The sequence below is a fragment of the Anarrhichthys ocellatus genome, unplaced genomic scaffold, assembly GCF_004355925.1.
Source record: "Anarrhichthys ocellatus isolate YVR2014 unplaced genomic scaffold, GSC_Weel_1.0 scaffold98, whole genome shotgun sequence".
Classification (NCBI taxonomy): Eukaryota; Metazoa; Chordata; class Actinopteri; order Perciformes; family Anarhichadidae; genus Anarrhichthys; species Anarrhichthys ocellatus.
Window position 1 is genome coordinate 275,832 of NW_022280128.1, and position 16,821 is coordinate 292,652.

The following is a 16,821-nucleotide window of genomic DNA, read 5'->3' on the forward strand; positions in this document are numbered from 1 at the left end:
TCTGATTGGTTGTAGACTATAACAATCAACAATATCGTCCCCATTTACTTAAACTGCAAAGGGATTCACTTTTTTTACTTAGAGACAGCACAGGGGTGAAATCTGATTGGATAAAAGCTCTACTTAAAACAAGCTGCGCTGGAAGCAAAGCAACTGAGGAAGACAGTAGCTGTGCAATGAGATAATAGGATAATGGGAAAGATATTTAGAATACATGTAGTGTACGATGTACGACGTCTGGTGCTGTGTGCACTTTGAAATCATGGCAGGAAAAAGAAAGTGATTTTCTCTCAATGAAAACGAGTCGAAGCTCTTGAAAACTGCCAAAAAGGAGCCAACAGCATGCAGCAGAGAAAGTGGGTGTTCCTCAGGCGACCTTCTGTCGTCTACTCTCACAAAAAGAAACAGTCACGGCTGCTGGTGATGGAGGCAGGAAACGAATGCGCACAGGGAACACATCTTTGGGTGAAGCCGAACACGTGCTGTATTTTGTCAATATAAATTCTGTAAATAGCTATCCGTTTCATTTTTTATATTCATAATAAATAACAAATAATAATCTGCATGAGCAATACAGAAAAAATGGTGATGAATTTGATGTGATCACTGTATCCACACTGGTCATAAAAGAGTCCACGCTTCTTACTGATGTTCACGTTTACTATTGTCCTCTCATGGAACACCGTGAAAACTAGAAGACACAAAATAGCTTCATGTACAAACAACAAAGAAACAAATACTCTGTCTCTCATCACCTACAACAAGTATAACAGTACTTTAATCAGTTAACTTAATAAGCTTTACCGTGTTCGCCTGGTAGACCAGCAGGAGAATAACATGACGGGAAAGAAAAGGTTCGCTGGTTTCACCCGCCATTTGTCGTCTTTCTGAGCTCCGCTTAACTTCCGGGTTAATGGTCATGTTACAACAACAAAAGCTTGTCTATCATCATCAGTGAAACAAGGGCAAAACGATAATGAGTTTAACACAAGGTACCCAAAATTACAGTAAACATAACATGTATTATAATTGCAGAAATAAACTAATAATAATACAAATCGCGGAAGTCAACTTCCGGTGTTGTCATGGCAACGTTTATACGCCGATCAGCGTCAGCTACAATCACTATACAAGGTTCCTTCTGTATTTCTATATGAAATGTTTTTTTTAAAGAGAAATGACTACTCCACACTGCACACATTCTTTACTTTGCCCTTTAGAGAGCTCAAGAGTCAGAACAATCGTCGACCTCCTCCCCCAGCTTCCTGTAACAGTCCCTGGCTTGTTAGTGTTATCTTTGAGAATGAGTCTTGTCTGCCGCTGAAAGCAGCATGGCATGATTGGCCACTGAGTCATTATTTCTTTCACTTGTTTCCAACATCAAAGAGAACAATGCACAGAGCACACACTGACATTAAATACATAGATTGCCAGAGAGAGGTGTCTGTCTCCGGTTTGATCAAATAAATAAAAGGATTGTCTGTAGAAGGTTCAGTTTCACCAGCCTCTGGCACACCACAACAGCAAATTAAAATCATATTTGAATCTCTTTGACATCACATGCTTTGCACTCTCAGGGAGTGACCATTACTGGTACACAACTTTTTACATACACTGCGGCATAATTTGAGTCCAATATATAGGTTTTTATAATTCCCATTAGGCATTTTGAAAACACTACACAATGGTGAGGACACTATATGGGGAACTCAGAACTACTCTGGTCACAGTCAAAGGCCAATGCCACGCTCACGTCATTTAGATGGATGGTAAAGACTTTAGACAGCTGCTTGGTCGCAGTTGGTTGGGTGAGGGTTAAAAATACTGTAAGTTAGCTATTGTACATTATATAAATTTAATTTAGATTATTATATTTTATCAGAGCTTTCAGGAAAATCCAACTTTCCCAGACTTAGGCCCTGTCTACACGTGAAAGAATCTTTTTTTTAAACGGATATTTTCCTCTACGTTTTGGCCTCTCGTCGACACGCACACAGACTATAAGGTCACTAAATAAAGATTTTTTAAAAACGCTGGTTACTTTGTGTCTGTTTGGACATGTAAAACGGAGTGTTTGGGAAAAGATGAGTTCTTAACATAACAGATGGTTTCACTCCAACGACAGCCAGCGAAGGTCAGTCGGACCTGAAGTAAACCCTGTCAATCCTTCACCACCGCTAACAGAGCTCAAAGAACAGCAGCACACTCTGTCCACTGCACCGTCCCTTGTCAGATGGTCTTGAGCTTGGTCGATACTATTGCCATGTTTGTCACGTCTTTTGCAGGAACTTCGGGCCCCACCCGAAGTGTCTCCTTATATTAACAAGTGAAGCTTAGCAGCAACTCCACCTCATCGTCCGTCCACATGAGTCAAATTTAGTTTTTCGCCCTAGCACCAAATATCACACTTTATAAATAAAGAAATAATTAGCTACTGCTTCTCTACTGCTCACTATTTGTTAACATCGCCAAAGTAAATTAAGCTCACTGAGCATGCTCAGAATCATCTTGTTTGGTATTTGACGTATCGTTGACATAGTCTTTATCGCCACCTACCAGCCTGGAGAGCGTTTGGAGTCATTTTTTTGCATTCTAGTGTTAACAGAGATGTTTTGTAAAATGAAGGTAGTGTAGACAGAATTTTACTTTAAGGAACATATCCGTTTAAAAAATATATGTATACGTGTAGACAGGTCTTTAATTCTGACTTGGTTGTTAACATGAACAAGTCGGAAACTAGTAATCATCGCAACTACATGGCATAGTTATTACTTTAAAAAAGAGGCTGGAAATTTCCATTTCTAATTGAAATAGTTCTCAATTTCTTCTGTTTTGTCTATTTGCTTGTGTTTCAGTGCATCGAGCTTCTCGGCTACAGCAGAAGTCAATGTCTCTACACATGAGTAGACAGAGAGAAGCCGACCGCCGAAAGGGTTCGAAACCAACAACATTTTTGGTGACATTGGTTGGGAACACACAGACGATGTAACAATGTCACTGTGGGATGACGTGTGGTCACGATGTCTCCCCTGGGCCGGGTGGGGTGTGTGTGATTCACCTTAGGTGTCACAGCTGAGGGCTTCAAATGTACTAGGCCACATTTGGCCTGCAGTGAGTGAATATTTAACCCATCACAGCTGTGTTGGGGAATGTGTAGCTCAGGGCACAAACAGGACTCCTGCTACATTTTTGCCGTGGATGAAGGTGGAGGCCAGATGTCTGTGGATTTAGGATGCCCCGCCCGTTCTAAATTAGTAAAACTAAAGTTATTGATAAGGTCCGGAGTTAACGGTTCTGCTCTGACTTTTACACCGACTCCAGCTCAGTACAGTGTGAGACACACATCATGGCAGAGAGAAGAAAAAGATCCAAAGTGTGGCTACATTGTACTCCAGGAGATCTGTGAACTGTCGTCTCAAATGCAATAAAACCCTCAAAAGTAAAGGAGGTAACAGCAGCAATTTATCACAACATTTAGCGAACGCGTAGAACATCAATCTGCAGAAATGCTCAGTCTTCTACTGTTTGTGGAGCAGCAGTCCATCCTCATCCACTGCAGGTAACGTTAGCGTTGTCATACGGAGTTTGATCATAAGAACAGGATAATCAATGAAAAATGATCTCTAAGATAATTGTTGTCCAGAAGTCTGCCGTCATTATCAAGACAGCACGGCTGGGTTATTGTCCTTAATTAGAGGCTTTAGTAAATGGACTCTTTCTCCACCTCGTTTCATTTATTTACTCCTCTTGTGAGAAACCTGGCATGCTTTGCACTTGGAAAGCTCAAGTGACTAGAATATTCCTTGGCCTCCTCTTTTGTCAGTGAAATGCAATTATATCTCTGACAACAATGGAGGATTTCACCAAACACACACTAGCTGTGCGTGTTTCTCTTCTTTGTCTCTAATCTGTGGATCTCAGCCACTATTATTATCCCACATCATGTTTAGGCAAATGGCCTTGTTTCTTTTGATAATTGCATTTAATTCTGCATCTGCCACTGATGCCAATGATGCTTTTTTTCTCTGGTCTATACTGTGTGATGTGTTTGTTGTCAGCAATGCCTCAGGTGCAGAAATGAGATGAAGTTCTGCCTGGTGCTGTCTGTTTTTGTCTTTACGACTGCTGCTGCCTGCTGTGTAAGAATAGTTCCCTGTGAAACCGTTATAGTTCTTCACAGCTACTTAGAAGTTTTGTGAAATGTGTTCCATTTCCCCAAACACCTTCTCTCCAGTGTACGGTGGCTACTGAAAACCCATCACATCCTGTTCAGAAAGCCGTCTTTAAAAGTCATTGAGCCATTGAATCTGCTGCTCAGCATGCTGATGGATCACCTTGACGGCGTTTGCAAGCAAAGTCCGTATTTTTTGTAGTCTTTTTTTGAATCCACCAACCAATAAAATCAAGATCAGAAACTTTGCGCATTGAGTCCGATGCATTTTATTGTTCTGTGTGAGACAAAACTGAATTAATTACGTGGGTCCCAAACGGGGCTAATGAATGAATGGCATTAGCAAGAAGCTATGGTTTAGTTGCCTAGAGCACAATCCCTCCTCTCTGATCTTTCCTACGTCCTTTGTTTTGGAACCATGCATTATTCCAAGCTATTCTGCGATCACGTCAATTTAAATTCTGCATCTCTGTATTCTTTATTTTGTTTGTCCTTAAGTGCTTTGTGCTGGGAGATGAATGAACAAACATCACATGATGTTTTGGATGATGTTTTCATTTACGGTGGCACCGAGCCGTCAAACAACACTGACTGATGCAAAAAATGTAGAAAATTCAAACCCGTTAAGAAAACTTTACAGAGGAATAAAGTTTCGGAGTCGGCGTGTAAATATGATTGACACAATATGAGGTTGTTTACTTTTAAAATGTGCCACAATTACTGCCAAAAAATATGGACTTGGTGTGCAAATGTTAGGGCAGCAGAACAGGTGAACCCAAGTGCAGACACAGACGAGGAGGCAGGAATGAAGACGAACACAGCGATCGTGTGTCTCGCGCACCTAAACAACCACACAAAGACCGTGCTGAAGAGGTGGTCCCGGTCCGGTTACAAATGGTCTCTGATTCGGTTCATTTGTTTGGGGACCATGATCTAACCTCGATTGTGTCCGTCTTGCCTTGAACCTACTCTCGTAGCCTGTGTACTTTGTGTGTATTTTCGAGCTGCAGCCTAGTTTTCAAACTGTATCGTTTGCCTAAATATAAATGCAAACAATGTAATAAATTATGACCAAGAAGACCAATAAATAAAACCGTGTTGTTGTCCCTTCATTGTGAAATTGGAAAGTAGCGCGTTCATCTATTTCCGGAACAGAACGGAGTCTGCTCTTCTTCTACCCTCTGTTTACCTTGAATGTAAACTCTGACTCAGTAGAGAGCATTTTCCTTGAGCATCACAAGGTTTAGTCTGCTTTAAATGCTGCTGTGTGAACACAAGCAAACAAACTACAAGAAAACACCCTCAGGCATTTAAAAGATTGCTTTGCCCAAATTACAAAAAACACCTTTGCCTCTACCTCAATACAATAGAGTTCATTTTGAAATTACATTTAAAGATTTTCAACAGCGACATTTCTTTCTCAAAGCATTTCCCCTCATATACCCGGCCTTCATGATGGCTTTCCACCGTTTTACACGTCTATTGCCCAGTTTCAGTCTGGACAGCTGTGTACACACATGTAACTGCAACCTGAAGTGTATTTTTTACCCTTTGAGTGTATTTCTTTTCCCGACTTACCCCTCATGTCCATCTGATGGAGCTGGGCTGTGTTTTGGTTGCTCCACATCTCCATCACGCTTTCAATGTCCTCTGAAGTTTCAGGGATTTAAGGTGTCTTCCAGCATTCGTTTGTCAGTTAACTCCCAACTGTTCCCCAAAGTTCCTGGCAGAGTCACTGCCCATCTTGCACCTCGGGCTGAAAACCACCTTTCTGCATTTAGGACACTTTGAAAAGTGAACATTTAGTCCATTTTACGTTATAATCATAGACTGTATATAAGAAGTGGACATAGTCATCGTGACGTCACCCATTGATTTGTGGACTGCCGTTATGAAGCTTGGAGTTCAACGATTTTGCCGTCGCCATCTTGGCTATTTTGCAACCGATGAACAGAAGATACCTAATAAACATCATGATGTATTGTGAAGAACACTTGAAACTAGACATTGGGTCTATGGGTTACCAGGCCTGGGGCAGAGTGAGGGTATAAAAGGATGTACATTTCCATTGTGAAGTTAGTTGAACCTGGGACAACTCAATTTGCTTGTACTCTGTGATGCAAAGAAAACTACGTGGAGTGAAGACAATCCAATCTCTATTGTGTTCTGTGGGTGTCCATTACTGACTTCCTGATAGTGAGACCCTGTGGTGTTTCACCATTAGTCAGATAGCTAAAAGTTATTAAGTTAGCAGTAAGATATTAAGACTTGAGCATAATCAACAAAGCTGCTTATCAAAAATCAACCACTACACTGCGCGGGTGTTTGTTGAGATGTAAACAGGTAAAGGACGTGTTAACATGAGTGGGAGAGGACTGACTGGGATTTCTGCAGAGGTCAGAGATGTGCTTGACATCTGGGCCGAAGAGAACAGAATATGCTAAATAAAGTAAAAATAATGACATTTTTAAAGTCATTCAAGATAAACTGGAGGAGAAGGGATTCATGCTCACAGTACATCAACTCCCAGTAAAAGTTAAAAAAAACTCAGCAAATTGCTTCTTCTATTTGGTCCATTTTAATTTGTGCGCTGTGAAACCGCACCAGGCGAAATAGAAAACGATAGGAAGTGAAAGTGTCCTTAAAAATCAGAACAAAAGTTAAGAGTTCTACTGGACATGCTAAGTGTTGTTTTGTCAGGAACCCACGAGTACCTACTTCGTTACTTTTTCTGGTGATTTCTTGACATTGTGACCTGCTGGTTGAACTTGTGTTGCTACGTGTAAAGAATAAAAGCAGATTCAAACTAAATACGAGGTTAGAATGTGAAAGGGCCAGAGCCGACTCTATCTGCTGAGGAAACAGGTCTTTTGGAGTGCAGGGAGCTCTCCTGAGGACCTTCTTTTAGTCTGTGGTGGCATCAGCCATCTTCTATGGAGTGGTCTGCTGGGGCAGCAGCATCTCGACAGCTGACAGGAACAGACTCAACAAACTTGTCAAGAAGGCCAGCAGTGTGCTGGGGTGTCCACTGGATACGGTGGAGGTGGTGGGAGACAGGAGGATGATGGCTAAGCTATCATCCCTGATGAACAACACTTCCCACCCCATGAGAGACTCCCTGGCAGCTCTGTGCAGCTCCTTCGGACACCGGCTGATTCACCCCTGTGAAGGAGAGGTACTGCAGGTCCTTCCTTCATATACATACATATACAGTATATATATATATATATATACAGTATATATATATATATATATATATATATATATATATATATGTATGTACAGTATATGTATATGTGGTGTGTGAAGGAGAGGTACCGCAGGTCCTTCCTTCCTGCTGCTGTCAAGCTGCACAACCAGCTGTGCTCCCAGTAGACCACACAACACTAACAACACTAAACATCTGTGCAATAATTACACTGTGCAATAACAAAATACTCTGTATATATAATATTTTTATTTTTAGTTATATTTAGCTATTGTGGATTTTTGTACTTTTTTACTTAGTTGATACTCTTACTGTTTATATATTATTTATATTACTTGTTGCGCTTGTTTTTTACTCTGTACCTTGTTGCACTGTCCACTTTGCTGCTGTGATCCTGTAAGTTTCCCCACTGCGGGACTAATAAAGGATTATCTTATCTTCTCTTAACAGTGCAGGGGGCTTCAGGTCCTATTTGCTTTGCTTACTCCACAGCAGAAAACAGAACTTCACACTTGCAAAGTGTGGCTGTCTTATCCGAGTGCTGACCCAGATGTAGACGTTCTGTTAATCTGTTCTGTGGAAGTCCTGAGCTGAGGGTCTGGTGCTGGCTTTTCACATACAGTTTCTGTGAAGCCCCGTGATGAAAGGGTCGCACTAATAAACGTGGCCATTTGTTTTGGCTTTTTGGGGGGTCCTGCGGCAACCAGAGGCGATGCTGAGTATTTATACGGAATAATGAAACGTCTTATGTGGCTCCAAAAGAAAAGGAAACCCAAAGATGTGAACCAGGAAGACATCATATATATGCATTGGATGGAACGGAGAAAACAAAACAGTGTTTCTTTTGTTTGTTGGCTTTTTGTGCGAAAGCAGAATAAATTACAAGAGAGAAGCAAGAAAGAACAGCATGTCCTCTCCGTCTACAGCGTTCAGCCTCTCTCTGCGTCCTCCTGCTCTGCTTGTTGTTTAAATTCTCAGACTCTTCTCTGCCTTCAAACTGGTCCTATCAATGCCTCCATTTCCTTCTCTGTCTCTTCCCCTCCCACCATCTAGAAAGGTCTGTTTCCTGAAACCTCAATAGGAGTCCTCCCTGTGTTTCAAACAGGGACACTATGTCTTTCCTCACTGGAGATCAGTGAAGTGTGTTTTTCTGTCTCCCCTCCATCAGTCTGACGGACAGTGAAGCCGGTTTACCCTACGACAAGGAGTCCATGGCCATCATCCACCTGAACAACACCACGGTCATGTACCTGAAGGAGGTCACCAAGTTCCTCGCTATGGTCTGCTTCGTCCGTAAGGAAAGTTTTGAGAGAAAAGGTAAACTAGCATGAAGTTGCGAATTGGGAGGAGCGGTTTGGGGCGCCCCTGGTGGAGGAAGTAAAGGTCCCGTTCATTTTTTCACATACACAATGTCAGGTGACTCACAGTTGGAGTATTTCTACGGCTTGCATCGGCGTGAAACTTTCCCGATTCAATGAGCAGCACAAAAGTTTAGGAGCTCTATTTGAGATCTGGTTCTGTGATAAAAAAGTTGAAAGTATAATCTTGTGTATATAAAAAACTTTAAGGTAGATGCTAACCCTGACTCCATGGGGTATTTCAGCAAGAAACATCCAAATCTTAAAATTCTACAAAGTGCCCAGCTAACACTTTCTCACTCTGAACTCGTCAAATACCAACGCTTGCTCAGTGGTCCTACTCTTCAAACTATCAAACTAGGTTCCCCCATAGCATCAGTTTTGGACGTGTCAGGGACGGCATGTCAGTTTCTATCCGTTACATATGTACTGTCTTTTCAAAATAAACTTACCTGTGTTAACAGGAAACGTACAGTTTCCACTTGTTACAGCATTCAGTGTCTTTTCAGAATAAACTTCCAACTAAAGTTTACTAAAGTTTTAGGTTTATTTGCACACAAAAAACAACTGTTGTTTAGTAAAAGATTGTGGTTCAAGTTGAAGTAACTTTTGTTACGTGAAATTAGTACACATGTTAAGCAATTGGCGTAAAGTATGAAAGTTACGTAACAAAACTACAATAAAAAAAGTCAACGTTTCACAAAGGACACGAACGGCGGTCTCCTTGGTGAAAGTTATTTGACCCATCCAACCTCCATTGGTAGCTGTTGTGACATCACTCATGGTTCGTGGACTACGGTTTTGAAGCCTCAAGCTTGGCATTTTGGCCGTCGCCATCTTGTTTTTTTCAACCAGTGAACGGAAGACCATATTTGGACTTAGGAGGAGTCACGTAGAGACGCCATATAAGGCTCTGGTTGAGATCTGTCAATCACAAGGTAGCCCCGCCCTAAAGCATCCCCTGCTTTATGGTCTATTTGACTCTAAATGGACCATCATTTACTAAATGAATATCATGATGGATTGAAGAAGACTTGAAACTAGAGATTGAGACCATAAACTCATGTTTACAATGTTTACTGAGGTAATAAATCAAGAGAGAAGGAGAGTCATTTTCTCATAGACTTCTATACAATCAGAGGAGTCGCCCCCTGATGGACATTAGAGAGAATGCAAGTGAAATTAAGTCACTTTTGCATTGGCTTCGCTTCTCAGAACGGGAGGTTGCCTCCTGATCCAGATACTAAAGGGTGCGTGGATATTAGACGCTGAGAGCCACTGACCAGGCGTCTGTATTTGACGGGTTGGGAGTGAGACTGGTGTGGCGAAGCTAACGGCTGGTGGGAGCTAAAGATAACAGTGTCAAGAAATGCGCAAATGCAATCAAAACTTGAATCAATTCATTTTTAAGATGTTGAGTTGATTGTTGTTGAGTTCAGAAAATATGCTGATGTGGTTTGCTTTCAACTGTAACAACGAAACAGTTATGAACTGAATCGAATTGCCTGCGATTCGAAAGAAATAAACGTGCCTCATGGCCTAAGTCGACTCACAGCCTGAATAACTTCTGTATAGATTATTTTGTCCCTGTAAAACAGACAAAAGGAAGCACAACTCAGTGGGTTTGTGTGAATTCTCTTCTGTCACTACACTGAGACAGAAGTGCCTGCTTCATAATGATGGAGCAGGCAGGTCAGCTGCTGGTAGCTGCCCTGGAGCAGCAGGGGGCTCCCTGCCTCTCTGAAGGGTACTTATCCACTGGCTGGTGATGGAAGAAAAGGGCAGCGTTCACTCCCAACATTGTCACACAGGCTTGGGCATAGGTCAACCTCTGCAGCAGCAGATATCTGCATTGAGCTATCTTTCAGAATATCTAACAGCTTATCTGTCAGTGCTTTGTTTGTAGCTGCTGATTCCACTTGAAGGACCTAAAGTAGCACCTTTCTAGAGATAAATAGCTGTAAAACATGCCTATGTGTCTCACTGACTGTCAGTCACATGAAGTGGAGCTGCTCAGCAGGTGTGAAGCAGCATCCTTCTGATGTCCTCAGTGACTTAATGTACCTAATGTCTGCTGTTTACTCTCATTGCTTCGGTAGTTATCTTTATACAGGTACATTTTATTCAGCAGTCTGATACATTTCTCTCAGTTCATATATATTCAGAGGCCTGGAGCAGTCTGTGTCTTACAGTAGGGCATTAGGCTGAATGCCTAATGTATGTATATGTACTAAGATTATAATAAAGCTCTGTTATTTTGGTCAAATTTTGTGTATTATTTTCCTGCTATGTATATGTATATATATAAAATACTATATATATATATATTTTCATTATATGTGTCATTATACTATATACTCTAGCGAGGGATTTGGACTATTTTAATTTAACATACAATTAAAAAAAGTCATTTTACCTCGCTGATTGTAAGACACACTTCATTCAAGCTAAGAGACAAAATTCAACAATAAGAAAAAACGTCTTTGTTAGTCTTTCCACTGATCCAACAATCATCAAACCTGGTGTGGTCAAAATAGACCTTTAAAGCTAGGGTTGGTAATCTTGAAAAACAAGTAAGAGTACGGCAGATTTTTAAATTCATCAAACAGAAAAACCCAGCCTCGTGTTGCCAACTTCTTTTCAGTAAAAGTAGCTAGAGGCTGTTGTGAAGTAGAGCTTCTAATTGACGACCAAGACACATCTGGTTTTGAACGGAACACTTTACATCCTGAAACTGCAGTATAACAACTGTTACAGTAAACAGACCCGCGCTCTTGCACCCGACATATAGGTTTTTTCTTATCATCATCACGCGTTGTCGTGAAGAAGCACGTATCATGCTACTTCCTGTCTCTTCACAGTAAAATCACTTCCGTTTTCATGCTCTTCACAATAAAAGTAAACATGCAATCAAACTATTTACAACAGAGGCACCAGCTCCAAAAGTCGCTAAATCTAGCGAGAAAGTCGCCAAGCCGGCAAACCTGAGAGCCTGTCCCTTCAGGCCTCCCTCCAAAGCCACTCCCCATAAATGAAAGCCTTGGAGATCTAATATGAGTGAATATTCAGCAAAGGGATTGGCGATTTCTCGACTGTGGGTGTTTTAGGAGCGCAGCGTGTATCACACGCATCCCTGAACATCCTCTGAACAAAGGAATCAGAACAATGGAGCAGTCGCCCACAGTGTACCCTACCTCATCTGTGTAAGGTGTGTTAGGATAGCATGTCACTATGTGTCCTCTTTACCTTCTCAAATCACCCAGCAACTCAGAATAAGAGGAAGAAGTCTGTCTTCTCTCACGCTGCATTATTTCTGAACAGTTTGCTGTTGAAGCCTTTCTGTGAAGTCATTTTTATTCACATTGTTCTATTTATTGTGTTGCTTCACAAAATGATTTGTCCCAATCAAGTGTAAATAGAGATTGTTAGCGTCTCTTGATCTTAAACGCTCTGAAGCTGACATCTGCCTGTGTTTCAGATTTTATTCATTTCATCATGTAGTCATTATCGGGATTATGAGCATTAACATGTGTGGCATCACAAGGGGCCAGGTCAGGGGTGGGCAAACTTTTTGGCTCGGGGGCCACATTGAGTTTTAAAATTTGACAGACAGGCCGGGCCAGTAGCAGATGAATGGAGTGTTTGTGTGAACTAATATAAATTACAAGTAAAAGCCATGACCTAAAAAGTAACTTGCATTTAATTTCAGTGGGAACAGTGTTGTTGGTCACCCTTTTTAACCAGTGCGTCAACGTTTGGTGTCAGTTTGGTTGTGGCAATTCTCGAACAGATCTGAGGTGTGCATCAGTTAGCTGGGATCTTACACGGTATTTTTTTTATCGCATTAATGCATATTTTATCGTGCACTTACTTATTAAGCAGTTATTTTTGACACAGTGTTTTTAGTGTAAAGGTTAATAACTGTGGTCTTTTTATCAGTTTGATTCTTTGACCAGATCATACAAATATTTCACATCTAACATTATAAGAGTTCTGCTCTGTAATGTCTTTCCTTGTCTCTCCCCCCTGTGTCATGGTGTGGGTACATCTCACTGGTGTCAGGAAGCGTATCAGAATACCCTTATTTTATTGGCTAAACTGCATCACGTGACGTGATTTACAACACATTGGTCGGTGTTTTTCCTGCACCGCTGAACAAGTGCCGTAAAAGCTGGAAAGGAGCGTGAATAACTCCGCTGCATAAAGCAAAGACCCGCGACCCACTGAAAATGGGTCCGCGACGAACCACCAGTTGAGAATCACTGGTCTGCAGGATCGTGACGAGCGGTGAACAGCTGTTTGTGTGGCGTGTCTTCCGTCTCTTCCTGTTTCCTTCACCTACATTCCCCTGGGTCCTAAGCCCCTCCATGTACAGCTTATTATCACCCTCTTTGCACCAATGTACATTTATAACAAATGCCACACATATTACACGGTAATCAGCTTTGCATATGTGTCTTTGCATATGCGGTCCGTATCCGGCCCGCGGGCTGTAGTTTGCCCATGCCTGGGCCAGGTGGTAGATGGGTGCTACATTCCCTTCAATGAACAGCAGCCACATCACAAAATGGCCGCCGAGGCACGAACTACAGCTCCCAGAAGGCCTCGCCACTCACCCAGGTGTGGGTATTTAAGTCACCTGATTAAGACAGGACCGGAGACAGGAGAGCTGCAGGAGGAGAGGGAAGAGAGCACACGGCTGGAAGGAGAGCCAAGAACTAACCTGTACTGGAGAACGGCATAAAGAAAAGTACCGAGCCAGACTGAGGACCCGGTGGCCGGTGAAACCGAGGACACACGAAGTTGACTTTTGTTAATACTGTTCCGTTGAACGAAGCATTATCTCTTCTTGGACACTTTTTGTTGGTTTTGGACTTTTTGAGTTTGATAAAAATAATTTGCTGAGTTGCCAGTAACCGAAGAATAAAACTTGACATTTTTCTGGGAACCTATGATTTTTGCCTGTTTTTGTGAATTTCCTTGCCCCACCCCACCCTAGCCTGCCGTACTGACCTCAGGACATTATACATGGAAGTAAAATACTTATAACAACAACATAGTTTACAATTTACAGGTATGGTGAAGATTATTTCCCACCACTGAGCTCTGCTTTCATTCTCTCATGACATCAGACTCACACTGAGGAGAAATTCACTTTCACTCTTTCCCTCAAAGTAATCTCATGGTAAAGGGGTACTCTTCAGTATTGCTTCTTCATAAAGTTGGACAAGAGACATATTTTTAAAACTCCTGAATGTCTTGGTATCAAGCTGTCAATAGTTTTGTTTTTAGTCAAAGTATTGGACAAAGAAGAATTTGACTTGATGTGAATGGAGATGAAAGGTCAGAGGATCCCCAAAGTCAGTCAGGCTCATCCTCTGGAGACCATGACTGTCTTTACCATCTGTTGTTGAGATATTTCAGTTTGAACCGTGGTTGACCGATGGGCCGACACTTCCAAACCTACAGCCTCACTCTTGGTTATTGTCTTGGTTGCTCTCTGCATGCCAGTGTCTGGACATTTACAGTCTGTCAAAGATGGTTTTGTGGAAGACAGAGCGTCACTCTGTGTTAATTTGATGTTTGGAAAAGTGGGCTGTCTCTTTTAGCTGATCAAAAAGGTGGGCGGTCTTCTCTATTAGTGACAGGTAGCTAGCAGGTAGTTGACAGTTGGAGTCTTGAGAAAGGTGTAAAGGTCATGAAAACAGCTTTTTTTCAACTGAGAAATCTTGCATCTTTTATGAAAATAACAATTAATCTGGCATTTAATTTGGGGTAATCCAACCTCTACAGCTCTTCATTTTTTTATTTTTGCTACGTATATCATTTTTTTCTTATCTTGTTATCTGGTATTGTTGTGGAAAAATTTACTTGTTATTGGTGTTTTTTGCTGTGGAACTTCATCGGCTTTTATGTTTCATAAAGACAAAGATAGTCTTTCCCACTCCGACCTGTCCAGTAACAGACTTGGTGTCCTCTCTCTGTTCCTCACAGGACTGATCGACTACAACTTCCACTGCTTCAAGAAAGCCATCCAGGAGGTGTTCGACGTTCGGGTGAAGGTTCAACAGAATCGCAAACTTCTCAGTCAGAGGAGGTGGAGCAAACTGACTGTGACCAATGGGGTGCTCAGTAACCCCCGCTGAGGAGCGATGACATCACACCGGACAGCCAGGTGTACCTGAGCTGCACCCCTACACATCCGGGAGACTCAGCTACTTATGAACACATTGACCAACCCCCCGTCCTCTCTGCTCGGATGTCGATTTTGGGCTCAGTCCAGCTCCGAAGAACTGGTATGTTCTTCGGAGCCCAGTTTAACATTTCTTTCAAATTAAAAGTATGCCTATAAGCAGTTTCTGTTTGTATGTTATGTCCCAATGAATGTACAGACAATTACTGGATTACTTTGACACTGAAGGGAATAATTCATAAACCTGATGATTTTTAATACATTTTTTTTTTATTACACTATATTGATCCCTTTCAGGGAGGAAATTTGTCTCTGCATTTGACCCATCCCTGTATATAGGGAGCAGTGGGCTGCCAATGACAGGTGCCCGGGGAACCCTGTCAGTTGGGTTCCGTGTATTGGTCAGGTACACTTCGACACGTGACACGTCCCAGTAGAGGATCGAACCGTTGACCTTCCTGTTCTCAGACAACCCTCTTAACACAGTGAGCCACGGTCGGTCCATTTTATGGATGTTTATGTCTTTGAGAGACTTTACTGTGTCATCTACAAAGACATTGGCACTGTGAAACCGAAGTGGGCCGAAGTGTGTTTTTCTAGGACTTTATGAAGGACACATGTCTTCTGACCACATCTAGGTTATTTGAATTATGGCAACTTGGTAATATTTTATAATCATCGTAGTTATTTATAGCTGTGATGACTGCAATCTTGCTACTTACCCTACTTTGAAAGATCCTTTTATGGTTGACGTCATTCAAACTATGCGTGCGCATGTTGGCAACTGAAGCGGCGTTTGGCCCAGCCTTTGAGATGAGTTAGCAAGCTCTTTAAAAAAACATCAAATTGTTACCAGCATCAAAGTGTCTGGTTGTTACATGTTCGGTTGTCACAATCGATATTCTAGCATCAGACTCAAGTTCTGCAGAATTCAGACAGGATCTTGCACATTTCAGTTTAACAGGTGACTATGTTAAGTGGTGACTTTCTGCCCAATGCATCTGTGGTTGCACATAGTAATGTATGTTAAGGGTTGGCAGGGATAATAAACCCAGATGAGTATGTATTTAACATGGATTGAAGGCTTTTACGAGGACACCTACGTTTCATGGGGTATGACGCTCTGTCCACTGATAACGTAGCTTGAAGCATCTAGGGACTTGTAGTTCGTAATGTCTCACTGCTGTAACGCTAAATACTTGTAGATATGTGGCCACTTGCTAATGTATTCTACATACTCACTAACTTCTAGTTTGTTTAGGTTACATTGGTCATCTTTGGTGGTCAATGCCACTGAGCACTGAGGGTAGCAGGCCTTTCTGTGAAGCGTGCTTGTATTAGACAGGCCTTTATTTACAATTCACTTTGTTTGATATGTTTATTTAGTCTTATTTTAGTATTCAATTCAATTTATTTTGTATAGCCCAAAATCCCAATTTACAAATTCTCGTCAGAGGGATTTACAATCTGTACACATGTGACATCCTCTGTCCCGGGACCCTCACATCGGAACAGGTAGAACTCCCCCAAAAGCCCTTTAATGGGGAGAAAATAGGGAGAAACCTGAGGGAGAGCAACAGAGGAGGGATCCCTCTATCAGGATGGACAGAAGTGTGATAGATGTCATGTGTACAGAATGAACAACATAACAGAGTTACAACACATTCAATGCATATGACAGAAGCACGGCAGGAGGCAAGGAGGCAATACACTACATGTATTATAATTTATAAAAATATTTTTCCCATTATCTTATTTTCTCATTGCACAGCTACTGTCTTCCTCAGTTGCTCTGCTTCCAGTGCAGCTTGTTTTAAGTAGAGCTTTTATCCAATCAGATTTCACCTCTGTGTCTCTTGGTAAAAAGAGAGGCCCGAGGCCTGCAGACTCA

General features: G+C 41.7%; 1 protein-coding gene across 1 annotated transcript in view; it reads left to right on the forward strand.

The window, feature by feature from the left end:
* LOC116399035 (ras-related GTP-binding protein D-like) overlaps positions 1-16,514 on the forward strand; it is a 41,306-nt gene extending 24,792 nt beyond the window's left edge. The window contains exons 4-5 of the mRNA XM_031875864.1: positions 8,548-8,696; positions 14,732-16,514. Of these exons, the coding sequence (XP_031731724.1) occupies positions 8,548-8,696; positions 14,732-14,883 (301 nt within the window). The 3' untranslated portion in view covers positions 14,884-16,514. The remainder of the gene's footprint in view (positions 1-8,547; positions 8,697-14,731) is intronic.
* Positions 16,515-16,821: the final 307 nt, after the last annotated feature.